The 13223-nt window shown below is 50.7% G+C and overlaps 4 protein-coding genes and 1 non-coding gene across 5 annotated transcripts; all 5 read left to right on the top strand.

The window, feature by feature from the left end:
• Positions 1 to 521: 521 nt before the first annotated feature.
• On the top strand, positions 522 to 3261 carry SMAC4_00766 (uncharacterized protein; the record flags this gene model as incomplete). The annotated part of the gene is made up of 8 exons (XM_003349826.1): positions 522 to 635; positions 697 to 849; positions 923 to 1180; positions 1235 to 1336; positions 1406 to 1460; positions 1516 to 1591; positions 1655 to 2504; positions 2569 to 3261. 8 exons carry the CDS (start codon positions 522 to 524, stop codon positions 3259 to 3261), a joined length of 2301 nt encoding a protein of 766 aa, XP_003349874.1.
• Positions 3262 to 4400: 1139 nt separating this feature from the next.
• SMAC4_00764 (uncharacterized protein) lies at positions 4401 to 6842 on the top strand (the record flags this gene model as incomplete). Its single annotated transcript, XM_003349825.1, has 6 exons — positions 4401 to 4500; positions 5094 to 5166; positions 5223 to 5498; positions 5665 to 6046; positions 6106 to 6131; positions 6239 to 6842. 6 exons carry the CDS (start codon positions 4401 to 4403, stop codon positions 6840 to 6842), a joined length of 1461 nt encoding a protein of 486 aa, XP_003349873.1.
• A 380-nt stretch (positions 6843 to 7222) lies between these two features.
• Positions 7223 to 7308, top strand: SMAC4_13484. The gene is given in 2 exon segments: positions 7223 to 7258; positions 7273 to 7308. It is a non-coding gene; the product is annotated as a tRNA-Arg (tRNA).
• A 291-nt stretch (positions 7309 to 7599) lies between these two features.
• Positions 7600 to 9408, top strand: SMAC4_00763 (uncharacterized protein). The gene is made up of 3 exons (XM_003349824.2): positions 7600 to 7957; positions 8060 to 8614; positions 8731 to 9408. The coding sequence occupies exons 1-3, from the start codon at positions 7796 to 7798 to the stop codon at positions 8962 to 8964; spliced, it is 951 nt and encodes a 316-aa protein (XP_003349872.1). The 5' UTR covers positions 7600 to 7795; the 3' UTR covers positions 8965 to 9408.
• Positions 9409 to 10404: 996 nt separating this feature from the next.
• On the top strand, positions 10405 to 13148 carry SMAC4_00762 (uncharacterized protein). The gene is made up of 2 exons (XM_066089487.1): positions 10405 to 12183; positions 12244 to 13148. Exons 1-2 carry the CDS (start codon positions 10881 to 10883, stop codon positions 12648 to 12650), a joined length of 1710 nt encoding a protein of 569 aa, XP_065946471.1. The 5' UTR covers positions 10405 to 10880; the 3' UTR covers positions 12651 to 13148.
• Positions 13149 to 13223: the final 75 nt, after the last annotated feature.

Genomic DNA, 13223 nt, shown 5'->3' with positions numbered 1-13223 from the left:
CAATCTTCCGAGGTTCGATCTCTTTCTACAAAAATCGTGGTACTCACAATTTCTGAAGTCAATTTTGACAATAAAGCATGCATTGACTCGCGCTACAAGTCTATAGGTAGCTGATGAATGTGTGAAATTGAAGTGGTATCATCAGTCTTGAGCAGAGCGGGGGATTCTTCGGCAGGCTGGATACTTGCACAAATAGCATGTTCTCTTTGCACACGTAGCTATCCTACGGGAAAAGTGCGTTTGGATATACGTACGCGTACTTTGAAAGATCAAACGTAAAGTAGGGAATGAAAACGCCGTGAGTGATGCCTCTTCTTGGTGTCATTGGCTGCTCGAGGGATCCTTCAACATTGTGCAAGATAAAAACGCCATGAGGTATACTGTGCCGTGATGTAGCCGTTCTCATCACTTTCTCATTCATAGGAGCTTCTGACCTTCCTCTGCCGAGGAGCTGAGTAGACTCATAATCCCGCAACGAGGGGATTTTCTCTTCTCCCTTCCCAATCACAGTCGCCGTCGCAATGCTACGGCTACTCCGCTCGCTGCCTACCATCCCGACCACGGTGTCTCTGAGAGGTTACAGTGTCCCGGGGTCTTCTGTTTCACGACACTCACAGAAACCACCGCATCAGCTGGTAAGTTTCTTTTAATCTGTGTTCCCTCCCTGTTTTGTGTTGACCAGAATAGGAATCACAGGCTACCTACGTCACGACGCACGACACGGCAACATTCCCCGGGAGCCCATCGCCGGAAACTAGTTTTGCCAACCTAGACAGCCTCGGAAACCACATCTATCTCGAGAAGCAAGACAAGCTGCGCGATTTGGGTATCAACCTCCAAACGTCACAGGTAATGCCAACTGAACTGATCCACTTTTGTGGCCCGATCTTGTGGTTCGCTCTTGTCTAATATTTTGGATTAGATCATCGTTGTAGGTGGGCAATCATCCGGCAAAAGCTCTCTCCTGGAGAGCTTGACGGGCTTCTCGTTGCCGCGAGGCCAGGGCTGCTGCACACGGTTTGCGACACAAATTACACTGCGGCGCGATCCGGTCAAGAAGACTGTCATCTCGATTACACCTAGAAACAATGCGGATCAGAAGCTGAGAGACACATTGAGGGCGTTTCGGCATGAGCTTACTGATTTTCGGCTCGAGGATGTGGCGAATGTTATTGATAAGGTTTGGAAATCCGTGTTCCAGCTGGTAATTAGCAGCTAACTCTGGGTGGTTCAGGCAAACGTGATCATGGGCATTAGATCAGGTATTAACAAGGATGTCCTCAGCCTCCCAATGTTTAGTGAGGATATACTCAAGATCGAGATCTCAAGCCCTAAGGTGAATGACCGACCAGCAGTGATATTGGGGAGCGATTAGAAGAGCCGGCACTGATATTTGTGCATACAGAATCCCCACCTGACTGTGATCGATGTGCCTGGACTTTTCCAGGTCACAGACCAGCGTAGGTGTAGACTCGTCTGCTGTCGTTCAAGATGCGAGCTGACAATGTCTTGCAGTGGGTTATGCGTCTGATAAAGATAAGCTATTGGTGGAGGCAATGGTCAAGAGACACATGAAGAATGAAAGAACAATGTAAGTTTTCGAGAGACTTATGGTCCTTCCAATGTGCCCAGACTAATATGCTGAGCGACTCAGCGTCTTGGCTGTGTTATCCTGTCTTTCAGACCCTGTCACCGAAGGAATCCTCCAGTTTGCTAAAGCAGCTGACCCCAAAGGCGAGAGAACAGTTGGGGTTCTTACCAAAGCCGATCTGGTAAAAGAAAAGGCAGTACTCCAGTCGCTTTCCAGCTTAGCGATGGGCTCCACATTCAAGCTTGGTTACTTCGTCGTACGAAACCGCGGTGCCGACGAAGACGATCTGGATATGTCCGAGTGCAGGAGGAAAGAAGTCGAACTCTTTGAAAATCCGGAATGGAAGCATATTGCGGATGCCGGGCGTGTTGGAGTTGATGCTTTGAGGACAGAATTGCAGTCCCTACTCACCAGGCTCGCCAAGCGCGAATTACCGAAGCAAAAAGCCGAAGTCATGAAGCGTCTGGCTGACTGTGAGAAAAGAAGCATCTCTTTTGGGCCGCCGAGATGCACCCCAGCAGCTCAACGTGAGCATTTGATCAAGTTGGCGCTAAAGTTCGAGAGGTTGGCAAATGATGCTCTTGAGGGCCTGTATGGAAGGGATGCTCTATTCCGAGAGAAGCCTCCACTGAAGCTCATCACCAAGATAATTGAGCTAAACGAAGGGTTCTCTCACGTTGTCTGGAAGAAGGGCCAAACCTGGAACTTCAAAGAGCAGGCGACAGAGGAGGCCGATGGCACAGAAATTGCCTACATACAGCTGGTGAACGAGGCAGTCGACTGGGCATCAACAATTCCGGAACTGGTGGAGTATCGATATCCGAGGATTAGCACTTTCAAAGACCCCCAGAGTGACATCATGGCTTTCATCAGAGACTGCTACTCGGCAGGTCGTGGACCTGAACTAGGATCGGTGAGTCTATCGTTTCCTGAGAGAGACAGCTCATTCAAGTAACCAAAAACTAACACATCTTCAGTTTGGCGGATCGGTGCTGACAATGGCGTTCAAAGCCCAAGCGATGAGCTGGGACGAAGTCGCTACTCGTCATGTCAATGCATCTGTCCTGGTTATCCACCGGTTTCTATACACGCTTCTCACGGCTCTAATAAAGGATCAGCGAATGCGCGAGGAACTATGGACATGTCTCCAAGATGATCTGCTAAAGGGTTACGGCCGGGCACGCGAGCACGCCAAATTCGTCATCAACACCGAGCTTAACGGTCGCCCGGTCACCTATAATCATTACTTCAACGAAAACATGCAGAGAGCCAGGTTGGACCGCCAAAAGTCCATTCTTTCAGGACTGGAGACGAATAGCCAGAATACTAAAGTCGACCTCTTCAAGGTGCAGTCTCTGTTGAGGAGTGTCGTAGAAAGCAAATCCAATGCCGAGCAGGTTAGGGAAGATATACACGATATCCTCAAGAGTTATTACAAGGTCGCTCGGAAGAGATTCGTCGATAACATTTGTCAGCAGGCGATCAACCATTTCCTCCTCGATGGTGATCAGAGCCCTGTAAAGATATTCACGGCGGACTGGGTGGCCAAGCTAAGCGATCGTCGGCTAAACATCATCGCTGGCGAGGATGCTATCACTACAACAGCGAGGCAAAGGCTGGAAACGGAGCTGGAAGGCCTGAGAAAGGCTTTGGAAATCTTGCGAAGCTGATGCCCATGAGTCGTGGGGCGGCCGGCGCCGTGGAGGACTCGTGTCTTTCTGGCCGATGTCTAACGCGACTGAGGATGATGAATCGAGAAATCGCTCTATCTCTCTATCTCAGGAATCATTAGCAGATGGGATAAGCTGTAGAAGTTAAGCATATGCTGCCGCCTTGCGGATAGGCAAAGATTTCCATGCTGCGAACATGCTGCTCTCCGTGACTGGATGCAAATCTTAGAGGGCTGACACGCGGCACTGCGAAGGGAGAAACCAAGATGTTGGGGATTGCAATCGTGGCGGGCATTGAATCCTTCGATTTTGGAAGAGAATACCGTATGTTCGATGGTTCCTTCTGCGAACTTGTCGAGATGAGGGGAAAGTGGGAGAAGAGGAGAAAAGGAAGGGACGAAGAGACCGCACAGACCTCATGCTGCAAAATGTAAGGCACAGGTGGCTGTGCGGGGACCTTGATGGGCTCTGCCCGGTTCTTCTACTTTACCTGATTGTTATGTCCGCGAAACCAATTTTTCTCTCTTCCTGGTTGAAGCCGTCATTATAGAATACCATGACGATTGTTGTGTTGTATGTCATGAAGCCGAGTAGATGGCCTGTGGTGTTGCGACTGCTGACGGTCCTGATGCTCCGAAGATGCTGAGCACGGCCTAGATTGTGGACGGCAGCTTCCCAAAAAGCTTCCGGTATTTGTGCCCGAAGTACATCAACAATACGGTCATGATCACTATGTGGCCTGATTCCACTGAATGTGTGGTGTCTTGCGCTTCAGTTCTAGAGCTTTCCCTATCGGCTTCCTAAGGTTCCCATCCGTCCTGCTCCCCTCCTGAAGATGGCCCATCCACTACCCTCTCCGGATTTTGGACATCGTTCCGACACTACCTTTGGCTGGCGACCAACGACCTCTTCAATGTGCATACTGAGGAGTGCCTGGGCACCATATTGCCCAAGACGAACGACTTTTTTGTTCCATTTTCATTGCACTTACTGGCGAAGCCTTGATTGCTTCCTACTTCCCCCAATCAAACACGACTATTGGGTATGCAAAAACTAGCGACAAGAAAGATTGAGCACATTCCCTAGCCAAACACAGTTAATCATCTCCTCTTTTGGTGTAGGTCGTTCTGATCATCATCATGGTTGCCAGCGCTGGAACAACTCAAGAGGAGCCCGTCACCCCGGGTGATCCTGTTCAAAGTGAGCAGCAGGACAAGCTCCTGAGCAGCCCCGGTCAGCGTGAGAAAGAAGACAAAACTTTGGGCAATCATGTCCACACAAAAAAAGAAGACAAGCCTCTGGGTGAACATCAATACCTCGAGAAATAGGATCAGCTTCGCGATATTGGCCTTGCTATTGGCACATCGCGGGTACGTTAGCCAAAGGATCTGGCCAAGCAGAAGATCTCTGAACTGACGAAGATATCCATTAGATTGTTGTTGTTGGGAGCCAATCCTCCGGGAAGAGTACTCTCCTCGAGAACTTGACCGGCCTGTCATTTCCACATGGTCAGGGTCTTTGCACTCGTTTTGTCACACAGATTACTTTTATCTACCAATTCTAATTATCCAACAGGCCAACACATAAATGGGTCTCAAGCCCGCAAATGAGGCCAATGACCCGAAGGCGTTGGTTTTCACCAAGCATGTTCTGAAGCTCGAGGTTTTGGGGCCCGATGTAAGTGCTCTTTGGACACCTCTAACTCATTGGTAGTAACTGAGTACTCTAGAAACCTCACCTTACAGTAATAGATGTGCCGGGCTTGTTTCAGGCTACGGGCCAGGGCAAGTGACACGCAATCCGCATATAGAACTTCGTTAACACACCTCTAGGTTATGCCACTGAAGCCAGAAAGGGCATGATTGATCGAATGGTACGGCAGCAGATTGAGAACGAGAGATCAATGTGAGTCAGAGTGTTTTTAGTAGCAGCTTCCATTACTAACGTCTGTAATGGGAAAGCGTTCTAGCCGTTATGCCATGCCATTCCGGCCCAACTACTGAGAGGATTTTAGAATTTGCCAAGGTGGCCGACCCTTGCGGAGAGAGAACCCTCGGCGTGTTCACCAAGCCTGACCTTGTAAAGGAGCAAGCCATGTTCCAGTCCGTCCAAAAGCATATCAAACAATCCCCGCTAAAGCTGGGATATTTGGCTGTGCGCAGTCGTCGAGCTAATGAGGATGACCTCGAACTGACCAGCTTAAGGGATAAAGAGCAAGAACTGTTTGTGGGCCCCGAGTGAAATGGCATCAACAAGCTCGGCCGTACTGGTATTGACCCTTTGAAATCCAACATTCAGTCACTGTTGACTAGACGCAAAACAAGAGCTACCCAAGCAAAAGGCTGAGGTAGCGAAACTTTGGGGGGATCGTCAAAAGTAACGCAAGGCCATGGGAGCACCAAGACCAGGCCCGACCAGCCAGCGAGAATACCTTGTGAGGCTTGCGTCGCGCTTTCAGCTCATGACCCACAACTCTCTTGAGGGCCAGTACGTCCATCCTGATTTTTCACAGCACACTAATCTGAGACTCGTCTCCCTTGTTATCAACATGAACGAGGTCTTCGCAGAGCTTATGAGGAGGAGTGGACCCAAATACCGTTTCCATGGTTTTGAGCTTTGCTGGCTGGGGGGCAGCGATCTGATGAACAAGGTTCTCCGAACCACTCCCCATCCACTCAGCAATATCATACCCGTAAAGTTCTTCCAGAACCAGATGCCAAAGGACGGCCTTGAAGGGATTATTGAGGAGCATTATTTGGGGTTCAAAGGGCCTGAGCTGGGCACTGTGAGCCATGTCATTTCGGCCAAACGACAGTCAGAATCTCCGGCTAACCTTTCTCGCAGTTTGGCGGATCCGTCCTGACGATTTTGTTCCGTGAACAGGCTCAGAAATGGCGCGAATACGCAGAGATGCACATTAAAGCCGTCATCGTGGTCATCGACCACTTCCTTCGAAGCTTCTCTCCCAATGCTGCAGCGACAAAGAAGTCGCTCAACAACTCTGGGAGAATGCTATGCACGATCAACTCGACGAAGCCTACAAGGGCGCCCTAGCTCACGCCGAATTCCTCGTCGACTCGGAGCTTCTCGGACGCCCGTACACTTACAACCACTACTTCAACGAGAACCTCGAACGGGCACGCAGCCGTCGAATTGCAGCAACACAGGCACAGAAGGCTCACGCACAGCCAAGTGCCACCACCGCGGCTGCCGCCGAGTTTGCTAAATCTGACTCTAGCTCTAACTCGTCCAGCATCAAGGTCAAAATTAGCGTTCCACTTCAACAACCCAGCAAGACGCATGCGGACCAAGTCAAAGAGAACATCGATGTTTTGAAGAGCTACTACAAGATTGCCCGAAAGCGGTTCGTGGACGCCATCTGCCAGCAGGTGGTCAGTCTTCTTCTTCTTAATGGTGACGAAAGCCCGCTCAATATCTTGTGCCCGGAGCTCATCGCCAAGTTGACCGACAACCAACTGGAACAAATCGCGGGTGAAGATAGCGCGTCCAGGAGCATGAGGCAGGGGCTGGATGAGGAGATTGAAGGGCTTAAGGCGGCCATGGAGGTCTTTCGGACTTGAGTGGTCGGATGAATGGATGGACATGTATTGGAACGCAAATTACAAAGCATATAATGACAGTCATTGCAACCCAAATTGCATGTAGTCTCTTGGGGCCAACATCACCAGCCCCTCCCCGTCCTCGGGGGAATAACATCAGAAGGCGTGGTAGATATATCTTTTGTGTCAAAGACGCTGTTTCCACTGAAATAGTAAAAAGCTGATTCCACGGTAAGCTGAAAAGAAAAAAAAAGAAAAAAATTTTGTTATTGTAGTCACATTGCTTTTCATTGTTCTTTATGAAGATAGCAAAGGGAAAGTCCAAAGTTACGGGACATGCGACGTCTCCTTTGTATCTTTATAAATATAATGCTTCGACATTTCCTACAACAATTAGCGGTGGTCCGGTGGCGAAATGGTATCGTGTGGTCCTCCTAATATCGGGAGGATAAGACTGAGGTTGTGGGTTCGAGTCCCATCCGGATCGTCCATTTTTTGCTCTTTTTTCGTCGTTCATTTAGCATTTCCGTCTACGCATTTGATGAAGCTTTCTACGTTGATTTTTTTTTCCTTTTTTTTTTTTTTTTTTTTTTTTTTTTTTTTTTTTTCCTTTTCGGAGTATTCCTCTATTTTATTACGAAATTCTGAGTCTGGAGCATGATCATTATCACTGGGGTACCGAAGTGTGCGAGTTGCAAGGTCAATTCTAGTTGTTGCTTCTTGTTGAGTCACCGAATCCAAATGTTTATCAGCCGAAATTCCTCACTGCTCATGCTCTAAGAAACTCCAACTCGACCTAAAATTTCAGTAGCACGCAAACGCTTTCGTGAACTTTGTGCCTCCTCGCCCAATTGATTTTTGGCAATATTTGCTTCAATCTTGTCATCCGGCAAATAGCCTTTTAATTTGCCTATTTGATCTGTTCTCGTAACCGAATCAATTCGTTCTAGGTTACCTAGATCTCATCCTCAACCATGGCGTTCACGATGCACTCCCACTCCGGGCAATTCTGCCCCGGACACGCCAAAGACCAGCTCGAGGAGGTTATAAAACACGCCATCAGCGTCGGCTACAAGACCATCGGTCTGACGGAGCACATGCCCCGTACCCAGCTCTCGGACCTCTACCCCGAAGAGGTACGTACGGCAAGCAGTACGGTCACCAAGCAGTTACCGCACCGCACAAGACACCCAAGCGACCCTCAAAAACAAAACATCATTGACTCACAAACCATATAGCTCGACCCGGACAATGGCAAAACAGCCCTCGCTAACTTCATCCCTAACCACGCTTCCTATCTCGCCGAAGCCCAACGTCTCCAAGCCAAATATGCCTCGCAGATCCACATCCTCATCGGCTTCGAAGGCGAATGGATTCGCGGGTCCGAGTACGGTCCGCTGATTTCTTCTCTGCTGTCCTCCACCCCCTGCGTCGATTACTTCATCGGGTCCATCCACCACACCGCGGGGATCCCGATTGATTTCGACAGGGCCATGTTCCTGCAAGCGCAGGAGGCGTGTGGAGGCGAGGAAGAGAAGCTGTGGGAGAGGTATTACGACGAACAGCACGAGATGTTGAACGCGACGCGGCCGAAGGTGGTGGGACACTTTGATTTGGTCCGGTTGTTTTCCGAGGAGCCGGATCGGAGGGTGAAGGGGTGGAGGGAAGGGGTTTGGAGAAGGATGAAGAGGAATTTGGAGGAGTGCAAGGGGTTGGGGGCTTGGTTGGAGGTTAATACTAGTGCGTTGAGGAAGGGACTGGAGGAGCCGTATCCGGCGAGAGAGGTTGCTGAGGTGAGTTCCTTTCTTGTTTTTTCTGTGCCCCTTGGGCTGACTGAGCATACGAGAGAGAAGAAGAAGAAGAAGGTGGCGAGGGCAGTTGCTAATCAACAAATTTGGTGAATTTACAGGAATGGATCAAGATGGGAGGAAAGTTTACGTTTTCGGATGATAGCCATGGGATTGCACAGGTTGCTACGAACTACGCAAGGGGGCTGGATTACTTGGAGAGCTTGGGCGTTACTGAACTCTGGACGCTGGAAAGGGTTCCTCATCCCGGAACAGAAGGGGATGTTAAGTCGGAGTTGAGGGGTAAGGCTGTGACCATTGCCGAATTCCGCCAGAGCTTGCGATTGGAGCAGTAGATCGGTAGGTAGTCGGACGCTTTCGGTCACTTGAAGGGATAGAGTATTGCAGAAGGAGATTGTTGGTTACTCCGGTTAAGCCAACAGCCCGTGCCAAGCCCGGAAGCCGAACGGCACGGCCCGGGCCAAAAGCCGGAAGTGGATATGTATGAACAGATGCGGAAGGGCGGATAAGATGAGACTTCCTGGTCGGTCGTGCCGCCAACACCTACGGCTGATTGTTTGTTGTGAATGTCTGATTTTTATCAGCTTACAAACAGACCTCGGGTCGCTGACGGATTCAATCAAACTGGCGTTCATGCAAGCGGGCACGAGGCCCTGATCGTCGTCAGTCAATTCGAGCCCTATGCTTCGTGTCCGCCTCTGTATCGACGGCAAAAAGATAGTCATTTGTCTGCCGATCAGTCCGGTCTCCATCCTTTCCGTCTTATCGATTTGGCCTCGTTTATTTTTGGATGTTTATCTGTCGTCGCCTCGGCAAGATGCAGTGTCAGATGAAGGTTTCTGATGCAGGCTGAGAAAAAGCCAATTCGGGACCGCCCGTCCCAGATCTTGCCAACGCGCAGGACTTTTCCTCCCTCCCTCCCTGTCTCCCTACGTACGTGGTCTGCGGTGTACCTGGAAACCCGGGCGAATGAGATGGGCGGTAACATCGTGGCTTGCTGTTGACAGTGAAAGATGTTCGTTGGTCCAGGCATGATGATCTCCAAACTTGTTTCGAGTGGACTTTTGAACATGAACGACATTTGACATGGTGCCTACCAACCCGCGAACTAACTTCAATCGTGTAGCTGAGGAATGTTGAATTTTCGATATCACAAATGGTAATAACGCAAGGGAAGACTGAAGCCAGAGTAGTTCGCAGTCATTTGGGGAAGAATGGCTTTTGTTGCGGGTGTTGATCCGTTAGTGAAAACCGAAAAGAGGGGAGGGGCGTGTGAGGAGTTAGGTGACATCTCGACACCAGGGAGTGTGAGGAGAAAAACGTTCAAGGGCCCAAGGCGGGGGGTAATGGACGGCGGGATGATCATAGTCACACGCGTGAATGGGTTCGTGAGAGTTCAGCACTTGGTTACCGGCTTGGAATGACACTGCAAGCTCGATTGAGATATAAAACATCTGACTGGTATATGATAGGCAAATCTACCACACTACGCAGATGAATTACAGTTTGGTGTTTTGCTACCGGTATTCACCTTCCTCGACTGCCGTGAGGCATGAACATTGAATTCAGCCCGGCATAAGAACACGGATTTATAAGTGGACCAAAACAGCAATCCCAAACGGAAATCTGGAATATTATTGGTTTGGAGGAAAAATTGCGGATTACCTACTGTGTGCTTTCGTCCCAAAGCCAGCAAGAACACTTGTCATGCATACTGTACCGGCCCTTGTTGCTGCACGGACCAAGGCAGGCACAGGGCAGTTCAAGATGCCCCAGGAAAATGATCTGTCGCGGGCACCAGTCTTTTTTTTACAATACACCCTCCCCCCCGGCTTGTCCATAATTGACACACCACTTGCCTCGCCCATCCGCACATCTCTATACATTTCCAGTTCCCTTGCTACACCTGGCTGCACACCCGGGCAGTCTGCTCATCCTCAATCACACACAACTCCACGTTCGGTACACGCCCGCCCGCACGCCCGGCTCCGATCCGGTTCACCAGCCCGGCCCGTTCCCGACAGGCCAGCCTCAGCTCGACTTCCCATCCGATTCCCCCAAAAAGAAGGATCGAGTCGCAACGTCATTTGAAGCACTCGACTGCACTGGACTACAGTGGGCTTCGGATAGGATAGCACGAGCTACCCCAGGGTTTCCTGGCCCCTGCTCGACATCCTTCCCCGTTACTTGTTTCGCTCTCTCCTTCCTTGAGCCGGCTTCTCTTTCTCTTTCTCTTTCTCATTCTTCGACCATGTCCTCCGGGAGCGGGCATCCCGGTCTGGCTTTTGGCAACCTCAGCGGCCAGCTCCGTCGACAGTTCCAACCGCACAACGTCAGCACGGCAACCTCCAACAAGCCGTCGCCATCGCTATCGCAACAGCACGCGTCTCCATACCAGACCCAGGCCTACGCGTCTCAACACACGCAGCATGCTCAGCAGCCACCGCAAAGCCAGTATTCACACCACCTCTACACGACTACAACTCCTCCGATTCCCAGCGTATCGACCGTTCAAAATGCCGCACGACAACCCCCGACACAGATGCCGCCAGCGATGCCACGCCAACGAGCCCCCGCTCCTCGACAAATGCAGCAGCAAGCCAACACATTGCCGAGCTATCTTCAACAATCGTTGAACCAGCAGCCCATACCTCAGCAGCCCTTGACTGCCCAGCAGTTAAGCCAACAGCCCATGAGCCAGCCGCCTATGAGCCAGTCACTTGGTCAGCAATCTCTGACGCCATCGCCCATGAGCCAAGCGCCGCTGAGCCAGGCCCTCACACAACAGTCCCTTGCTCAACAATCTCTCGCTCAACAGTCGCTCAACCAGCAATCGCTTAACCAGTCCGTTCAGAATGATAATTCCATCTTGTCCCAACAGTCGACACCACACCCTCCACCACAGACAACCCTGCCTCCAGTTCAGCCGCAGATCCCGCAAGTGCAGCAGGTTCAAAAGGTTCAACAAGTGCAGCATGTACAACAGCAACCAACTCCTCCTCACCCGGAGCCCGCGGATGCTGCTCAGGACAACAATCACGATGACGACATGGAGATTAGTGGACACCAGGGCGAGTCTGGAGATGATGATGGGAGCAGCTCGAGGCTGAACGACGGAACGCCGTTTGTTCCACGACAACCACGTGGTTTGATGATGTCAGCACCTCCGGAGGGGGGAAGCTTTGCAACACTGGACGCCATTCATAAGCATGTGTTGGAATACTGCACTTCGGTAGGCTATGCCGTGGTCATTGGCCGATCGAAAAAGACGGTTCCAGGTCTCAAGAAGGTGTTGTTTGTGTGTGACCGTGCCGGGAAGCCGCCGAAGCGGGTGAGTCCCGAGATGCGGAAGCGCAAGACGACGTCCCGCAAGTGCGACTGCCCATTCGGCTTCTTCGCCATTGAGCAACGCACACAGTGGACCATCAGATACCGCCCTGACGCCATCCACCTTCAGCACAACCACGGCCCGAGCGAAAGTCCTCTGTTACACCCCGCTGCGCGGAAACTGGACAGCAAGATGGTTGCTGCAGTTAAGCAGCTGAAAGAAAGTGGTATGTCAACTGCTCGTTCGCGTCTGCCGGTTAAAGATTCTGTTAGCTGACGATGTCTAGGTGTCGGCGTTACAGAGACGCTCGAGATTCTCCAGCAGGACCACCCTCATGTCCCCCTTCTCCCGCGCGACATTTACAACGCTCGTGCGGCCATCAACCGTAACCCACAGAAGGTGGCAACTGGGTTGGCGGAGAACCGGCCCGCGATTTATAGCAAGCCACAACCGTCAGCCGAGGAGCGCATCCGTGCGGATCTGCGCCGTGAGATTGCCAAGGCGAGAGAGGAGCTCGAGAAGGTCAAGGCAGAAAGTAAAAAGGAGATTGACGAACTGAAGGCAACAATTGTCGAAAAGAACAAGATCATTGATAAGTTCGAACAGTTCATTGACATCTGCAACCAACGGGTTATTGTCAGACTGAACGATACCAACTCATCGAATGCTGCGGCGGCGAGCGGAAGCTCTTGAGCACTGAAAACAAGAATACCGAGAGAGACGGAGGAACGAAGAAAGGGAATAGAGCGAGGGGAGTGTTACTGCAAGAGTTATGTTTGGGCCGGAAAAATGCTTGTTCCCAGTTACGGGGAGGAGTTGCTCATGATTTTAGGCTCTGGGTGTAGCCAAGGCTGGTATTTGGTTTCGAAGCAAAGGCGTTGCGGCTCTGCTTTATCGGTTATATTTCTTGTCCGACTATTTGATTTCGGTTTGGGTATCATAGCGGAATGGCCAGAGGGAGTGGCTAGGGATGCTTCATGGGACACTAGGACTTGACGGGTTGAAACAGGAAATGTCAATGTACTGGATGTGGTGAATTATAGACAGCATTGTTGAACGATTGCTCGGGTAAGCTAGTGTGTTATCGTTGTCCAAAAACAAGTTCGCATCGTTCACATGTTTTCCATGCAGGATGAGCACCTCTACGGATATTGTTGATTTTTGGGTGACAAACGTGTATAGCAAAGATCCAATCTTTGTTTGTCAACCACACCCCTATATCTGGAGGTCTTGGGTTCACGATAGCTTGATACCTACACGAAAGAA

This window comes from Sordaria macrospora, chromosome 3 (assembly GCF_033870435.1).
Source record: "Sordaria macrospora chromosome 3, complete sequence".
Classification (NCBI taxonomy): domain Eukaryota; kingdom Fungi; phylum Ascomycota; class Sordariomycetes; order Sordariales; family Sordariaceae; genus Sordaria; species Sordaria macrospora.
The sequence above is the reverse complement of the archived record's forward strand: the minus strand, read 5'-3'. Positions and strand labels throughout refer to the sequence as shown.

Coding starts and splice junctions, on each gene's coding strand:
- SMAC4_00762 (XM_066089487.1), top strand. CDS start 10,881: ATGTCCTCCGGGAGCGGGCATCCCGGTCTGGCTTTTGGCAACCTCAGC. Junction 12,184..12,243: donor TAAGCAGCTGAAAGAAAGTG/GTATGTCAACTG, acceptor GACGATGTCTAG/GTGTCGGCGTTACAGAGACG.
- SMAC4_00763 (XM_003349824.2), top strand. CDS start 7,796: ATGGCGTTCACGATGCACTCCCACTCCGGGCAATTCTGCCCCGGACAC. Junction 7,958..8,059: donor CGGACCTCTACCCCGAAGAG/GTACGTACGGCA, acceptor CAAACCATATAG/CTCGACCCGGACAATGGCAA. Junction 8,615..8,730: donor CGGCGAGAGAGGTTGCTGAG/GTGAGTTCCTTT, acceptor GTGAATTTACAG/GAATGGATCAAGATGGGAGG.